The sequence below is a fragment of the Xenopus tropicalis genome, chromosome 10 (assembly GCF_000004195.4).
Source record: "Xenopus tropicalis strain Nigerian chromosome 10, UCB_Xtro_10.0, whole genome shotgun sequence".
Lineage (NCBI taxonomy): Eukaryota > Metazoa > Chordata > Amphibia > Anura > Pipidae > Xenopus > Xenopus tropicalis.
The window spans coordinates 12,022,168-12,041,363 of NC_030686.2; the positions used below are offsets into that span (position 1 = coordinate 12,022,168).

The 19,196-nt window shown below is 43.2% G+C and overlaps 1 protein-coding gene across 10 annotated transcripts in view; it reads right to left on the reverse strand.

Annotated features, from left to right (window-relative positions):
• Positions 1-2,616: 2,616 nt before the first annotated feature.
• hoxb3 (homeobox B3) overlaps positions 2,617-19,196 on the reverse strand; it is a 49,663-nt gene continuing 33,083 nt past the window's right edge. For 6 of the 10 annotated variants that reach the window (XM_012971749.3, XM_012971747.3, XM_012971746.3 and 3 more), the window contains 3 exons: positions 13,081-13,141; positions 5,341-5,869; positions 2,617-4,647 (listed from right to left, as the gene is read on the reverse strand). In XM_012971749.3, coding sequence (XP_012827203.2) covers positions 3,905-4,647; positions 5,341-5,758 — 1,161 coding nt within the window. In that variant the 5' untranslated portion in view covers positions 5,759-5,869; positions 13,081-13,141 and the 3' untranslated portion in view covers positions 2,617-3,904. 10 annotated transcript variants of the gene reach the window in all.

Consider the following 19,196-nt stretch of genomic DNA (forward strand, 5'->3'; position numbering starts at 1 on the left):
TCCCAGAGGCTATTATCCCCCCACTGCTACTATAGGCACCATCTCTCCCTACTATACCTGCTATCCGACAGCCCCAGTCCCTTCCCAGAGGCTATTATCCCCCCACTGCTACTATACGCACCATCTCTCCCTACTATACCTGCTATCCCACAGCCCCAGTCCCTTCCCAGAGGCTATTATCCCTCCACTGTTACTATAGGCACCATCTCTCCCTACTATACCTGCTATCCCACAGCCCCAGTCCCTTCCCAGAGGCTATTATCCCCCCACTGCTACTATAGGCACCATCTCTACCTACTATACCTGCTATCCCACAGCCACAGTCCCTTCCCAGAGGCTATTATCCCCCCACTGCTACTATAGGCACCATCTCTCCCTACTATACCTGCTATCCCACAGCCCCAGTCCCTTCCCAGAGGCTATTATCCCCCCACTGCTACTATAGGCACCATCTCTCCCTACTATACCTGCTATCCCACAGCCCCAGTCCCTTCCCAGAGGCTATTATCCCACTGCTACTATAGGCACCATCTCTCCCTACTATACCTGCTATCCCACAGCCACAGTCCCTTCCCAGAGGCTATTATCCCCCCACTGCTACTATAGGCACCATCTCTCCCTACTATACCTGCTATCCCACAGCCCCAGTCCCTTCCCAGAGGCTATTATCCCACTGCTACTATAGGCACCATCTCTCCCTACTATACCTGCTATCCCACAGCCCCAGTCCCTTCCCAGAGGCTATTATCCCCCCACTGCTACTATAGGCACCATCTCTCCCTACTATACCTGCTATCCCACAGCCCCAGTCCCTTCCCAGAGGCTATTATCCCCCCACTGCTACTATAGACACCATCTCTCCCTACTATACCTGCTATCCCACAGCCCCAGTCCCTTCCCAGAGGCTATTATCCCCCCACTGCTACTATAGGCACCATCTCTCCCTACTATACCTGCTATCCCACAGCCCCAGTCCCTTCCCAGAGGCTATTATCCCCCCACTGCTACTATAGGCACCATCTCTCCCTACTATACCTGCTATCCCACAGCCCCAGTCCCTTCCCAGAGGCTATTATCCCCCCACTGCTACTATAGGCACCATCTCTCCCTACTATACCTGCTAATCCCACAGCCCCAGTCCCTTCCCAGAAGCTATTATCCCCCCACTGCTACTATAGGCACCATCTCTCCCTACTATACCTGCTATCCCACAGCCCCAGTCCCTTCCCAGAGGCTATTATCCCCACTGCTACTATAGTCACCATCTCTCCCTACTATACCTGCTATCCCACAGCCACAGTACCTTCCCAGAGGCTATTATCTCCACTACTACTATAGGCACCATCTCTCCCTACTATACCTGCTATCCCACAGCCCCAGTCCCTTCCCAGAGGCTATTATCCCTCCACTGCTACTATAGGCACCATCTCTCCCTACTATACCTGCTATCCCACAGCCCCAGTCCCTTCCCAGAGGCTATTATCCCTCCACTGCTACTATAGGCACCATCTCTCCCTACTATACCTGCTATCCCACAGCCACAGTCCCTTCCCAGAGGCTATTATCCCCCCCCCCTGCTACTATAGGCACCATCTCTCCCTACTATACCTGCTATCCCACAGCCCCAGTCCCTTCCCAGAGGCTATTATCCCTCCACTGCTACTATAGGCACCATCTCTCCCTACTATACCTGCTATCCCACAGCCACAGTCCCTTCCCAGAGGCTATTATCCCCCCACTGCTACTATAGGCACCATCTCTCCCTACTATACCTGCTATCCCACAGCCCCAGTCCCTTCCCAGAGGCTATTATCCCACTGCTACTATAGGCACCATCTCTCCCTACTATACCTGCTATCCCACAGCCACAGTCCCTTCCCAGAGGCTATTATCCCACTGCTACTATAGGCACCATCTCTCCCTACTATACCTGCTATCCCACAGCCACAGTCCCTTCCCAGAGGCTATTATCCCCCCACTGCTACTATAGGCACCATCTCTCCCTACTATACCTGCTATCCCACAGCCCCAGTCCCTTCCCAGAGGCTATTATCCCCCCACTGCTACTATAGGCACCATCTCTCCCTACTATACTTGCTATCCCACAGCCCCAGTCCCTTCCCAGAGGCTCTTATCTCCACTACTACTATAGGCACCATCTCTCCACACTGTTAGTCACTTCCCAGAGACAACTATCCCCATTGCCAGCATAGGAGAAACATTCAAAGTGGACAACTGAACTTTCCCACAGCCTGCCTTCAGCTTCAGCCTTAGTATATGCAGGGTCCAGGGTAGTAGCAAATGGTTGGATCCCCACTGAAGGCAGCTCTAATTCTCTCTATCTCTCACTCTGTAATCCACACACCTTCCTTTATTAGCCTGCAATGCCTGCAGAAGAAACAGTACCCAACTACACAGAGACCAGGAGAATGTGTATGTCCCTGTATGTTTTCTCTGCTTCTCCTTGCAACAAAGAGACATGTCTACAATGAATCTATGGAATTAAACAGGAGCAAATATTGACATTCCTCAATCTAAACAGCATAAAACATGTTAGTGTGGAGTGATTCCACAAAGCTCCTACCTCCTGGGCTTGTCACTAACTACACCAAACACTTTTTATAACAGAAATTTTATTACAGAGTTGTGTTTTTTTCCAACATACAGTTTTTTTTCAAATGAAAATTGACCTACAAAGAAGAACTTCCAGAGGGTTTTGTGCAGCCTATCTATTCATATGGAGGCTAAACAGTTGGGCGGCTTGTCATGCCTCAGGATTACATTATCCGAAGTACAAGGAAACAAAACTAAACATCTCTCTAAAATACTAGAATTAAATAGGCATTTTTTTTTTTTACAATGACATGGAAAACACAAGTTTTTTTTTCTTATAACAAGTAAATACCAAAAAAGTACAATTTCGTCTTATTTTTTTTTTTTATAAATAGGTTATTATGCTGGATAAATAATACAAAAGAAAAAAAAAAAAAGAAAATATTTTCACCGGCTTTCAAAAGCAGCAATAATAAATATTTGTGTGTACAAGATCACACAAGCCTGGCAGTCTCCAGAATGGAGGGACTTGGGCTCTGCATGTAAACTGTAAGTGCAAGGGAGATGGGCAGACAAAGAGTTAAGCAAACACTCTATCCCCTGTGCTTTCTCAGCACCCATCTCCTTCATTTATACCCTGTATTCACGTTAAGACGAGATTTTTTTTTTTTCCTTCGTTTTTTTTCGTTTTTTTTTAATTCAAGTCCATCCTGTTAAGGGCTGTGAGAATTGTACTTTTTTTTTTAGGAATCCTATACCTGATCTCACAGCAAAGTCGCACAGTGGCATTTATCTAGGTAGTTACATCTTCCTTCGTTCTTTGATCTTAAGGCCTAGGATGCTACGACTAAAAAAATAAAAACTCATGGGAAAGCCAGTTACACCAGATCGCAAATGAAATAAAATCGTTATTACCTGTATTTTTCTTGCTTCTACAAACTAAAGATATTGGAACCACGATTAAAAAAAAAAAAACAAAGGCTGGCCCCTGGATCAAGCTAGAAACCCATCAGGTGACCCCAGTGGGCGTTTTTAGTCTGACACATTATCTATAATTACACAGTATACACTGACATGGACTCTCAACTCTGGTGATATTTTTGAGATCATAAAAAGGTCCATAATTGCAGCTATATTACGCCCTATAATAACAGGTCTTTCCCCCTGTGTTGACTGAATCATGTTTCGATACTACAGTGCAACAAAAAAAAAAAAAAAGATTCTGTAACATCTCTATAGGTTTAAAAAAATGTTTAAGAAAAATAGATCAAGTGGAAATGTTTTATTGTTCCCCCGAGGTGATGGTCGGGCTGAGCGCCCTCTGTAGTCAGAAATGGGTATTACTTCTTAATCACAAATGGGTCAATTTGGGGGCTTCCTGGATCCTGCCCTGGTGGTGGGCTGAGAGCTCTGTGTAGGTTGGGTGGGGGTCACAAGGTGCATGGTGCTGGCTGGCTGGCATGGGAGGAGCCCCATTGTAGTCCATATTGGTGGGCTGGTGTGCAAGGTGGTTGAGACCATAAAGAGGCGGGCCTTGTGCTGGCACAGAATCCACATAGTTACCCCCTACGTACACCGGACTTCCTTGCATATTGGGGGACACATAGGCGCCCCCATTCCCTTGTAAGCCATGGTGGTCGTACTCTGCAGCAGTGTTCCCATACTTCTGCTGAGAGGGGCAACCTTTGCCAGGGTTCTGATAGTAGGCATTCTGGTGGGACTTATTAAACGGGGGCGGGGAGGGCGCCTCATAATTCGCAGTCATAGAGTGCATGGATCCCAGGAACCCTGCAGACGACTGCATGCTCAGGGGCGGTGTGCTAATCGGTGAAGCTCCTCCTGATGAAGAAGACATGCCTTTTACCTTTTGATCTTTCTTATACTTCATCCTCCGGTTCTGGAACCAGATCTTGATTTGCCTCTCGCTCAGGTTGAGCAGATTGGCCATTTCCACCCGGCGGGGCCGGCACAGGTAGCGGTTGAAGTGAAACTCCTTCTCCAGTTCGACCAGTTGGGCGCTGGTGTAGGCCGTACGCGCTCTCTTGGACGCAGACGAACCCGGGGGGCTCCTGTCACCGCCGCAGCTTTCTGCCGCTTCAAATGAAATAAAACATAATTACTACACTCAGAAATTGAAAGCATCGTTTTCTTAATAAATCCCCTCACACGGCCGGGCCTGCGCTTCGTACGCCTGGCATTTATTAAGCGCTCTGCTCCCCGGCGCTGCCCTGCGTTATGGAGATTTGATCAAGCGATGCAGACAGTTGCTTTATGACCTCTGCTTTATGATCGAATTATTTTTGTGTGTGTGCAGATAACAACATAGCTCTGTGCAGGGCCTACAGCGACTGGACTATACATTTATTCTGCTCCCATTAACATTTACATACAAGCGAGTGGGGATAATTAGTTGCAGGCTCCCTGATTAGTTTACTGTTACTATTATGCTGCAGGACAAGCTAAACAGACATTTACAGTGCATTAATAAACGATCTGCATGTAGTCAGCCAATTTGTGGCCCTCCAGCTGCTGTTCGGCTACAAATCCCAGCATCCCCTGACGACCCGCCAGCTGCCTGCTTAGATGATGGGAGTTGTAGTTCTTAAACAGCAGGAGAGTGTACAATAGCACAAAGATACAAATACTAATAAAATACATGCTATCTGCTCTGTGGGCCTTAAGACAATACAATAACCCCCTGCACCTCAGAGCTGGCAGATGCATTGCCTGGCAACCCACTGAAAGCCCCCCCCCCCTCCTTTCTGGCACCCAAATGCAGTCTTGTACCTGGGGCGGGGGGGCTGGATTTCTGTTTGGAGTTCTGTCTGGACTCTTTCATCCAAGGGAAGATCTGCTTGCTGGCTGGGCTGCCGCTGGCCTGGCTTTTGGCTGGAGAGGGCTTGCTGAGGGAAGCCTGGGAGCTGCTGCTGTTGGTGTTGCTACTGGGGTTGGCCGTTGGAGACAGGGGCTGGGACTGCTCAGAGGACAGGTTGGGGCGCATACAGCTCCCATTTAGGTTCTTAGCTTTGACCAGAGGGCCGCTGTGCCCCAGAGACTGCAGGGAGCAGGAGGAGCGCTGGAATTCATTGTCCATATGGGAAGAAGTGGGGAAGGACTGCTGGGGGCCTTCATAGCCCAGACTCCCTGCCTGGTAGGGGTAACCTCCGAACAGAGTGGGGTTGTCATAGTAGGATGCTTTCTGCATCTCCGGGATCCCCAAAAACAGCTGTCACCGACTCGGAGGGTGTCCCCACCCTTACAGAATAACATTGGCACCCCACAGTCACCTGGCACGGAATATCTTCGGGGAAGCGACCTAAAGGATCACAAAGGACAATAAAGGCACAACAATGATTTAGTGACTATACATCAATCAGCAATAAATAAAATAACTGCCCCCCCCCAGTCATTCTGCTCCCTATAAGCGCAAACAAGAGCAATCCCTCTCCTTACATCTAACTGCAAGTCCCTATTATCCCTGCATTTCCCAAAGCCGATATTTCAGCCAGTTTATTCCAGGGGGGGCTGCAAAACAATGCAGGGCAAAAACACCCAGGCCTGCACACAACACAGAATAATAATTGCACTGGAGGAAGTTTAGCAGCCACACGACTGATGGACAGACAGTGACAGCCCTGTTTAACGCACAGATATACATTCCAAAATATGATATACTGTATCTTAAATAGGCTTTGGTAATTATCTCCTTTGTTCACAATTGCTGCGGGCTTGCCTAGCGTTTTATTATCTATAAACTGTCTTTTATGGCCATTCTAATTGTGAACAAAAACATGTAATTCTGCATATTTCAGATGCTTGTTTGGGAAACGCTTTGGTAGCGTCTCGGCGCAAAACCTATAGCATTACGTGCAAATCTAATTCATACACAGTTACATTTTTTTTCTTGTATTTATCACATTGCATAAAAAAATATTCTAAAACTGGAAAAACTCGCATTGCTGCCCCTGCCCGGAGCCATCAGCAATGGCCCAAGAATGTGGCATAATAGCATCTGTCCTACAGCCAAGCCCATGATGTATGGGGGTCAAACGGCCGCCGAAACCGCTTCACAATCCCTTTTATTCTTCCCTAACAGAAATCACAAACGAATTTATCTTTGTGTTCCAACATCGAACAAAAAAAAAGAAATCTTTCTTCAGTTTTTCTACCCAAGTCTTTCTGCAACTTTTGAATTTGCTACAAAATAAAATTGTTGGAAGCAGCACACCTAAAATGCAAGATTCACATATAAATGGAAAATAATATTTATTGGATTGATCCAATAATTAAATAGAAGGCAAATGATAATTATTCTTAATGATATAAAAAAAAAGTAGATTTTTCGAAAAACCAAAATGAATGAGTGTTCATGTATAGTGGAGCATTAAACTTGGTCCTGAAATCATACATACATTTGATAAATATGTGTGTTTTAGCGCAAATGAAATATTTGCCAGATAGAATAATATTTCATAAGGCCTTTCTTTTGTAGCTACTAACTGCCACCTAACTATTATTTTAGTTAAAAGCTAATAAAATGGTTACAAAGGTATAATAATAAGTTTCAGCAGAATGGCAGGGAGAATAAAGGGGCAGCTCGTTGTGTGCATCTTTCCTACATCATCTCTCAACACGTCACAAATACCCCTCATTTATCTTTGTCGGAATCCTAATTATTTACTCTAAGGAATTGTTAAAAAAAAAAAAAAAATCTCTACCTGAATAATAAATATTAAATGATTTGGTGTTCCAATTAGCTTGAGCCAGCCCTCATCAACTGCCTTTCCTTATGGAGAACAGATTTTTTTTTTTTTTTAACATAACAATAAGATTAGCTTCTAACCACAAAATAAAAATGTATTTTTTTTGGTATCTTTTCGAAATAAAACGATTAAAAAAAATCCAGTAGATAAGTAGTATATTAATTTGGCGATATATCTAGATAAAATAGCTGCTGGCAGTGGAAGCGAAAGTAAAAGATGAAGCAGCGCCATTGTCGCGGATAGACTCCCTGCTCGAAGTAATAACGAAAGCCATGAAATATGACCGATGGCGACGATCGATATGAGGAATAAAAATGACGATAGTAATAAAAGGGAGAGGAATAAAAGCGCACAGGGTTTGCCTGGGTACAATGCCCAATGTGGCTGCGGGGAAAGGGGTGAAAATGCAGGGAAATGTGCTGTTTTGCTGTAAATGTCACACAGGCAGATTGTAGCAAATAGAGGTTTAATGAGCGACAAAAGGAAAGGGGGTGAGAGTGTGGGTGCTGGGTGCGGGTTTGGGCTGCTGTGAACTCTCCTTGAACCGAGCATTCCAGTCACAGGCTCATAAATCACTGGCACACACTCCGCCATTCACTCACACTGTGGGTCCCGCTTACCTTAGCAGCCCAGCAGCCCTCCAGGCAGTCGGCAGCCCCTGCGGCTGCAGCCCGGTACAGAGCAGGGAGAGAGCTTCCAGTACTGATCCCAGTGGCACCGCGGAGCCGATCCGCACTAATCCCAGTGGCACCGCGGAGCTCCGAGCTGCCCGACACACCGCCCTATCGCTGCTAACAATGGCCCCAGCCTGCTCTCCGCGCAAACAGCTCAGCGCATTCCCCCAGCCGCGTTGCCTTCACTTTCCTCTCATTTTCCCCCCAAAATCGCCCCGTCGGTTTGTGCTCCCCAACTCCGGGCTGTTATTGCTCCGAACACTGCGTCACCACTGAGGGATTATGCTAATTACAGACGTGGACAGAGGCCTAGTGTATGTATGTAGCGGCGCATTCTCTCCCTGCTGCTCAATTAGGTGCCAATCTATACTAATAGCGCCACTCAACTCACCTACACTGGGTGTGTGTCTAACCCAGCACCGGGCTCCAACACCTCCTTAACCCCTTGCCCACCGGGGAGAGATGGGTGCCCGGAAAAGAAAGAGTTGCGCGCAAAGGGTTAAAGCGCAATCCACTCGCTCTCGGACAGTGCATTGCGCAATCGGGGTTGCAACCAGGGACCTAAAGCGTTAACTTCCCTCACCTGGGACCTAAAGCGTTAAGTTCCCTCATCTGGGACCTAAAGCGTTAACTTCCCTCATCTGGGACCTAAAGCGTTAACTTTCATGTTTTCTAAGAATGAGATATTTTGTTTTTTTAATTGTATTCAAGTATAATATTCTAACTGGAATAACCCCCCCCATACTAGTTACCTAAATACAGACTGCCCAGAAGTTTGGCAATTTTTGTAAAACGCGTGGGATGGGCAAGGAGGGGACACACACAGCCAATGAAATACATCAAAGAAATCTCACCCCCAGATATGGAACTTTAACCCCCCAGCCCCAGATATGGTACTTAAACACCCCCACCCCCAGATATGGTACTTAAACACCCCCACCCCCAGATATGGAACTTAAACACCCCCACCCCAGATATGGTACCTAAACACCCCAGCCCCAGATATGGTACTTAAACACCCCCACCCCAGATATGGTACCTAAACACCCCCAGATATGGAACTTTAACCCCCCCAGCCCCAGATATTGAACATAAACACCCCCAGCCCCAGATATGGAACTTTAACCCCCCCAGCCCCAGAAATGGAACTTAAACACCCCCAGCCCCAGATATGGAACATAAACACCCCCCCAGCCCCAGATATGGAACATAAACACCCCCAGCCCCAGATATGGAACATAAACACCCCCCAGCCCCAGATATGGAACATAAACACCCCCCAGCCCCAGATATGGAACATAAACACCCCCCCAGCCCCAGATATGGAACTTAAACACCCCCACCCCCAGATATGGAACTTAAACACCCCCCACCCCCAGATATGGAACTTAAACACCCCCCCCCCCAAGATATGGAACTTTAACCCCCCCAGCCCCAGATATGGAAGTTTAACCCCCCCAGCCCCAGATATGGAAGTTTAACCCCCCCCAGCCCCAGATATGGAAGTTTAACACCCCCACCCCCAGATTTGGAAGTTTAACCCCCCCAGCCCCAGATATGGAAGTTTAACACCCCCACCCCCAGATTTGGAAGTTTAACCCCCCCCAGCCCCAGATATGGAAGTTTAACCCCCCCCCCCCACCCACCTCCAGATATGGAACTTTAACCCCCCCCCCTCAGCCCCAGATATGGAACTTTAACCCCCCCAGCCCCAGATATGGAACTCTAACACCCCCAGCCCCAGATATGGAACTCTAACACCCCCACCAGCCCCAGATATGGAACTCTAACACCCCCCACACTAAAGAAGAGCAGTGGATGTGACACCCAATCAGATGCATTAGGGACGCTGTAACCCAGGCTGGGGCCAGTTAAATCGACCCTCTGATTTCCCGGCAGTGCTGTCAGATAGTAGAATGGAAGATTTATAGCAACTCTCGGAGTAGAAAGGAAATCAGCGCTGAGCGCACTTTAACCCTTTCCCCGCTAATCTCTGGGAGCAGAAGGGTAAATGGCCGGTTTGCTGCTAGAGTGGCATTTAGGGTGGGAACAAACACGCACAGACCTGTGGAATCCCCCAAACCTGAGGGGCTATAGACTTGGGGGCAAGTTAGCCAGTGGCCCCGCCCACATTCTTTATAATGCCCTGGGTTACTTTTATAACAGATCTGGCAAAGCCCCCTGTGCCAGGGGTATAAGGGCATAGGGGATTCTCTGTGGTTCCCCAGGCTGCCTGTGATAAGTGTGAGAAGAGGAAGCCTTGTGTAAAGCCTCCCCTAGTGTCATTCTGAGGGATTCACACTGTAATGGCTTTATATACAGTCCCATAATGCTGCTGTGTATCCCTGCCATAGCCCTCACTCACATTGGCACCATAGTGTTACTTCTGCTCTGTTTTTATTTGTCAGGCATGTCAATATTAATATGAATATTGGGAATATCACTGCTATCCCACCAGCAAACAACTGCAAATGTCATTTATATAGAAACGTGCTTTATACTATGGCACCTGGGCCTTTGTTATCCTGAGCATTGAACAAGGAAACAATGGAAAATATATTTTATAACATTGCTATACATTTATTTGTAAATACCACAGTCATATGGAGCTACTTTCCTCAGGTCTGCTTATGGGGCAAACGGGAGATAAGCTGAAAAATGTCCCTATGGTGCATGGGTTAATAATTCATCACTGTGTACTATGTCCCAGCTGTATGTATATTATTTCTTACTGCTGCCCCCACTCTTTTTCTGTCTCTATTTAAACAGATTTTTCAGTTTTTAGCTGAAAGCAGATTTCCTAAATACATTTTTCCAGAAATGGTGCAAGTGCATTGTATTTATTGGAATATTCCTGTGCTGATGCCCCTGCCTGTGGCAGGCCGGGGTACTGCCCATTGGGACTGGCCTACTGACTTATACACAGGTACTGTTATATACACAGAGCAGGTCAGAGTAGTGCAGGAATGTAATAAGAGGCACAAAGCTTGCCCTGGTGCAGTAACCCATAGCAACCAATAAGCTGTAATGTTTACTTTTGAACAACTGATCAGTAAATGCTACAGGCGGATTGGTTGTTAGAGATGACTATAACGCTTCCAAAACTCTGCACCTCTTAGTACATAAATGCATTAGATTTTATGCCATTTGTTCTGTGCGTCCTGCCACTCAGTGTCCATATAGTGTTGTACTTTTGTACATTTAATTCTGTTACCCCCATAAACTAATTGTGTGCTCCCATAATGAGCCAGTGTTATATCATTTCACTCTTTATTATAATATATCTTTTAGGCAATACCTGCTTTATCGATGATCAGTTTGTGATCTGTAAATTCAATGTGTGCACCCATTTATGTACAACTATGTGCAAATATGTGCTAATAATAATAGCATATGATTATTGTGTATTATTGAATAGTATGCACATAGAAAAAGACTCACATATCCTCCACCCTCATAGATTTGATGGACATGGAACCTTTTCAACTTAAATAAATGTGGGTTTATATTATATACATTATACACTAAGGCACAAGGGGTTTGGTCCCTCAATTGGACAAATCAAGGGGGCCTCTTCCTACTTACCCCTCAGTAAGGCATAAGGCTTCTGTACCTAGATCCATTGAATACAATACTGCTTTGCAGTCCTCTCACCTATCTCTTACTAAACATTGCATTTCTTTCATTTCTTTCATACCTTCAGGCTAGAGAGAGCCAGCAGCTGCCAAGCCGCCCAGAAGTATTTAAAGGCCCAGTGGTGCCTTTACTGGTGGTTTCCCCATATGTTTGCCTAGCAGGACACCTTTAAGGTGTAAACACATAGCTCTATAGGTGCAGCTTGTACCTTGTAAAACATATTCTAAGTACCCGATTCTTTGCACTTATTATTTCAATACCAGGCTTAACCCAGGCTTAATGGGCACTATTATCCAAAAAATATATGTACAGCTGACAATATGTATGCTTAGTTTTTATATTTTTTTTACTATTGATATTTCTGTTTAAATACATATTTACCTGTTGCATATGAGAAATATATTTCATTCTGACTCTTTCTAGTACCAGTTTTTTTAGCTGTCCCTATAGCAGATAATTAGGATTATGGGTCCTTATCTAAATCATTTATGCTGTATAGGCTGGGAAGTTCAGACAAGTGCAGAAATACTATAATATATATATATATATATATGCTGTAAGATAGCAAGGGAGGACTTATTCTAGGGCTTTTTGGGTGAGAAAAAAGGGCAATATACCCCCTTGTTCAACAAGAGTTCAATGACTAAAAGTTTTGCTGAACATACTTTTTGCCTATTGTTTAATCATGTTTTTGTAACTTCTTGAGCTTAAAAAATCTAGTGAACCTACTCCAATGCTTGTCCTGGTGTAGGCAATTAGATTATCACCCTGCATAATAGATTCCTCCTTATCTGTTCACTAGTTGCAAGAACCAAATATGGAGTAGCTTCAACTTCTATTTGCCTTTAGCTCAAGAAATAACAAAAAAAAACTCTATTATTTTGAATAAAACAATAGTGATGGAGCTCATGTTGAACAAAGAGGTACTACTGCCCCTTTAAGAACAATAGATATGTGAGTAAAACTAATTCTTTACCATGCAGATTGTTTATCAGATTAATCAAACTATATATATATATATACTGCTTGTTGTTCTTGGCCAAGTATACATGTTATTTTGTAAGCACCCAGGCACAGTTTTCCTTTGCTGTGTGCCCATATATACAGGCTACAGCCATACTGTGAGCACCAATAGCTAATGTATTCCACACAGGAACAGTCTGTTAACTGAGTGAATGATAATGCACAATACAATGTAATAATCAGCAGTATTAACTCCCAGCCTGGGATCCTTACTATTTCCCTAACAAATAATGCATCTTTCTCTACACTGAATAATGTGCCACTGCTCAGGTGACTTCCTAGTGTTTCCTTAAGCTTATTTACCCACATGGACTTAGCAGACACCAGCAGTGCTTATAACCTTATCCCCTGTAAATTCAAGCAGGTTTACTTGGTTTTTTTATACATTAAATATTTTGAAAAAAATAACTAAATATAAACATGGTACTTACCAGTCTAATTGTCTTCTCCAATAAATATGATATAACAGCAAGAGGGAAATTAGGGGGGTGTCTGAAAATCAAGGTGACATATTTATATATTAATATTTTGACCTCTGCCAGCCCCCAGGAATACCCCAGTCTGACAGCCACTTATGGGCACAATTAGACTATAACCCAGAAAATAAAGCATTCCCTGATCCAGTACAAAGAAAACATTTATACATACATTTATATATAAATACACAGACTCTAAAAATGCTGCCCCATTCAATCTTAATGCAGTTAATGCAAAAATATATATTAAAGAAACGGCCTTTTCCTCAAGATACCTTGAAAAATATTGTTGCACCAAAGCTAACGAATACACATTAGTTTAGTTAATATATATACATATAGTTTGCAGATAAAAAATAAATATAGATATAGTTATATATATTATTATATATATTTTAATATAGTTAACAATTTTCTCGGATAATAAAAAAAATCGTTTCCCAACAATTAAACGGATCGCTTTTCGTTAGTGACAATATTTTGCTTTTCTCATAAAGACGAAGCGTAATGTATTTTTATCTCCATATCAAGGGGAAGTCGTTTCATTCTTAACACGTTTACAGTTTATCTTAATCATTTCAATGATAAAAACCTTCACGATATTATATATTGTTTCTTTTTTAAATGCAATCATTTTTTACTTAACTTTCCAACAACCAGCAGGGCCAGGATACTGATTACCAGCAGCACTACAACATGAGAGGCAGATGACTAGTCGCATATTAAAGCAAATACAGGTGATATTTTATACAAACAGATTTCAATGTTTGAATAAATGCAACATATAATATTTCCCTCTGTGAAACTATCACTAATTCCTGTGACCTCCCCCAGTAAAAGACCAGTGGCCATATATTCTCTATAACACGTAGCCCTGGCACAGGGCCACCTAACACACTCCATGGCCAGTTAATAATTAATTTCCTCGCTAGATTAAATATACCGGTTATTAGATATGAAAAATGAGGTGGCTACTGAATCACTGGGAGATTATGGAAAGGTTGCCTTGCTGTGTGAGTGACTTTCAATTAAATATCCACCATTTGCTGCGGGTACTGGTGAGCCAGGACTCATTAATACGAAACCATCAAATAAAAGAAGATTATAAATATATATATACCCGTCCTGTATTTCCATTGCTGTGCTGAATCCAAGCACAAACGACTTTTGATTTTGCTTCATGTGGGAGCAGCCAAATCTATGTCAATTTGAAACTTAATCAGAATAGAGAATGTATTGATTCCTGGTATAACTTCACCCTCCTGGTGGCATCTCCCAGGCCTCTGTGTGGGGTCACCTTCTCGCCAAAGTGCCCCTAAGACTTATTACTGGGGGTGGGGGCCGGTTGAGCAGATAAATCGCAGCCCAGAGTTGGCCTCTGACTTTGCAATAACGCAGATGGGGGCTACACAGATTTTCTTTCTTTCTTCCCAAATGCTCCAAGTCTGGCGTCTTCTCTGAAAAGTTGTTTCTTTTGGCTGCGATTCTGGCAGATTACTTTCATCTTGGGAAGAAACGTCTCAAAGAAGGGGGAAAAGAAAAATCTCCGGTGATCTGAACGCAGTGAAAGAATGTAAGGAGAATGTAAGGAGGACAGGGGAGAAGAGATAAAATTCCAGCTTCTTGCACACAAAAAAAAGCGCTGCATTGGGTGCGTTTTTCTGCTTTCCCCTCAATGCGATAACCTGACTCTGCACTTTCCTTAAGGGTCTTGGGAGGAGGTGGGCTGGCTTCCACCCACGCTTTATACTAGCCAAGAAAAAGCCTTCATCTGATCCACTTCCACGAAGGAACTCGAATCGCTTCCCGGTGTCTGGGTGGGGAGGCAATGACAGGGTAACTGCGACAAAAACTGCAGAAAGAAAAAGGCTGCTGCTTCCCTACAAGGCATTTCCTCTGTAGATTCCCAGGAATGCAACGACCAACAGAAATATTTTCCTCCCAATGCTGTGAAATTACTAGTAGAATTATATTTGCTTTTATATGCACAAAGCCATTCCCAGGCACCAAATGTGATCATTTCTACTACCAGATATTAGCGGGATATTTATGTTATCTAGAATCCTGTTAGAAGGAGAGTTCTTTTCTGCCCAACTGGTTAATGGTTAATGTTAAGTGCAGAAATGAGTTCAGTTAATATTTAACAGCCTATCAATGCCCTTATTGTAACGGGGGCTCTTTGTTGCCTCTCGGAAAATCGAGGTCACGTCTCTGGCACTTGAGTCGATTGGAAGCCACAAGTATTGACGGGAAATTCGTCTTTTATTCTTTTATTTAGATGTGAGTGATTCGTTGCGCTACGTTCGTTCTAGAAACAACGCGGTCGCTATTTATTTTGTTGCTTTATTAATAATTATTTGAGTGAAAATAAATATATTTATAATACGGGGAATGAAAACGATTTCTAAAGCGAAGTTAAAAACAAGAATGCCTTTAGCATTGACTCTGGGGTTTGTTTTTAACAGAAGAAGCCTTGTCTGCCAGGAATTGCCATATAGCAAGCAGCACTGAAGGTAGTTTAAATTTCCCCCAAACCTCCTCCATTAATATCAATTTACTTCAATGAAAACTTTGTTTCTTCATCAAATTGATGATTTATGATAAAATCAATTACATGAAGGTCACAAAGGACCTTGTGGTTTCTCTCAGATATCATTCTTTAGCAGATGAACCGCTTGGTAAAAAAATATTCCTCTTAGCTGGAGGCGAGTAAAAATAATTCCGAGAGAGAGGAAATTTAATGGAAACCAATTTTGAGCTAAAAAATAAGCGGGGAGAAAAGAAATATGATCCCCTGGTTCCATGTCCCTGCTCCATTTCAATCTAGATTGCGGTTTGCCTCAGGAAAGCAGAGAAATACACTTTGGATATGGGAGTTGTTTCACAATTCGTTGAGTCATTCAATTGGATTTTCGAAAAAGTATGAAATAAAAGACTAGAAATACTGCAAATCCGTGTGTTACTTGTGTGTATACAAATAATAACGAATATATAGTATATACTACATGTAAGGTAGAATCAAATGATTGCATTAAACCCTATATAGAGTGGGTGCTAGGAAGGCTTATTAGACCAACAGGGCCCTGGTATCAGCTGCTGAAAGTTCAGCAAGTGTTTCATGAGTGGGAATATCTGATTTAAACCACAATCTCCTCCTCTTCGCACTTTACGCTTTGCTCATCCAAAATCCGTTTGTTTGTCTGTGCCAAAAAGAGGTGATAATCTTAACGGAAATTGTAATTGGAAACAGTAGGGGGGTCTGGGAGATGCACAAAAGCACATGGCTGCTCTGGGGCAGGAGCACAAATAGATCTGTACACAGGTAATGGCACAGATGGGCCAGGTACACACACATCAGCCTGGGACACAGCACATACACAATAGAAACACACACACTCTGCCCTCTGCTCATCTCACACATTCACTACTAGAACAATCACACAAACCTCCCTATGAAATGCAGTCACACAAAGCTCAGACCCCCATTCACTGCAACACTGCTCACCCCTTTACCCCAACGCCGCAAATACAGTCTGTAAAACCTATAAACTACAACTTCAGCAAAATAGCCATCTAAACACTCAGACTGCAAAGCTCACACCCAATACACACACACACACACCCATATGCCAACACCACACACCCAGGGCACACGCCTATACACAAATGACATATAGCTCCTTTAGTACTTGCTACATCGGTTACAAAACTGTACCCACTCAACAACACACACCTCTAACAACTCCCAGGTACACACATCTTTTCAAACACTCACAAGAAACATATACACCATAACCATACACTACACAGCTTACACACACACATGCACAATGTGCACGAATTAACCCCAATAAAACACACAACTTTAACAACTCCCAGGTACACACATCTTTTCAAACACATCACTCACAAGAAACATATACACCATAACCATACACTACACAGCTTACACACACACATGGACAATGTGCCCGAATTAACCACAATAAAACACACAACTACACTCGGTACCAAACACCACACCCACAACATTATGAAACAAGACACAAGGCTCCCACCTATCACACAGCACAATGCAAGGCTACAATAATCCATATATATTCAACGCAATGCTCCCACCTATCACACAGCACAATACAAGTCTACAATAATCCATATATATTCAACACAAGGCTCCCACCTATCACACAGCACAGTGCAAGTCTACAATAATCCATATATATTCAACACAAGGCTCCCACCTATCACACAGCACAGTGCAAGTCTACAATAATCCATATATATTCAACACAAGGCTCCCACCTATCACACAGCACAATGCAAGTCTACAATAATGCATATACATTCAACGTATTAATCTTTGTGTTTAATGTTCTACAATACCAGAACCACACAATAACCACATCACCAGAACGCCCAGAAGCATCAGTACAGTCCAACACCCCCCCCCCACACACACACACACACATACACACTAAAACAGACCATATACAACTATACAAATCACTAAGTTCTCACACAGTACATCAAATAGACCCCCAGAAGGCAGAGAGAATAGGTGGGGGTTCCCCCAATCATCTCTTACCTGGGATTATGCAGAATTGTCACACTGATGTAACCCCCAGTTTTAGCAGCCCCCAAGCTTGGAACTATTAGAAATTACAGTTCTAGTGGATTTTCTTCTTCTGATTTACAACAAGCAGTGTATAGCACTTCATCAGCACAATGAGAGAGGCCCTGCCTTACTGAGAACAAGATCCAAACCCCAATATATAATAGTGAGTGACAAGAAGCCTGGAGAGAGAGGGGAATAGGTCCGGTATGAGAGAGCAGCAGGATCCGGCTTCTTCTGCCTGGCAGGAGTCAAATGGATTCCACATGTGATCCCTAGAGCTTGTGAGCATCAGGGATCCTGCAAGCCACTACTACTGTCTGATTATGTGCTCTTTGGTTAGATTTATATTTGCAAATATTAACATTAACAAGCAATATTTCCATATATATATATATGTATATAGTTTGTGTATTTCGGTGCATACATAAGAGAATTAAATCAATCTGGGACACCTTCCAACGGTGTAAACAATGCATTACACCTAGTATAAATAAATCTAAAGCAACTGGACTTGTTAGCTAATAATTTCAATGATTACTTAACAAGTCCAGTTGTTTTAGATTTATTTATACTAGATATATCATGACCTGGATGAATGAAAATCTTCATAGACATAATGCATAACACCGTTTTTGTTAAAATGTGCTTCGGTTTAAAATCCAAATACATTTTCGGCAACAGAGCACCTGTTTACGGCAATAACAATAGGGATGAGAACCAAAAACTCATGCAAAACGAAGTCTTATAATAGACTGTCTTTTATTTTTTCATTTAACGTTGAGTGTTATGTATAGGTTTGTGCGCATTTATGTGCGTATATATATATATATTCTTAAATAATGTGATTATTTAATTATGTGATTACAATGTATATATATGTGTGTGTGTATGGAAAATATACAAGGTAGCTGTAATTATAAAGAGGGGGTCTCTCACAATGGATGTAATGTATCACAGAGAATAAAGGGACCCATACACCCTGATAGATAACCTGGGCGGCTATATTAAGCCCTATAATATTAGAACAGGGAGATTTCGGGCGGAAATGGCCCAGAATTACCTACTCCATTTCCTTGTTTAAATATCTAACCACATGCGATGTGTAATCACCATGGGCTTGTAGGGAAAGCACTGGAATAGCTGAGAGGTGTTAGTGAGAGTGGCTTTCCATCCAGGATTATTGTTCTCTCTCTGCAGCTACATAAATATTTAATGCAAGTCCTAAAGGTTTTCTACTACAATACAATTTGCTGGGGCAAGAGTTGCGACTATATAACCGCAAGTATGGAATCCAACTGTGTTTGTATTGATCTTGCAAAAATTCCACCCCCCCCCCCCCCACAATACATACTGAACGAAAACGAATTTTTCCCTTATCCTCCTGAAATGTAAGAACTAATAATGCTTTGAATTTATATAACCAGGACCACCTTCCGTTTGTTAGATATAAAAAGAA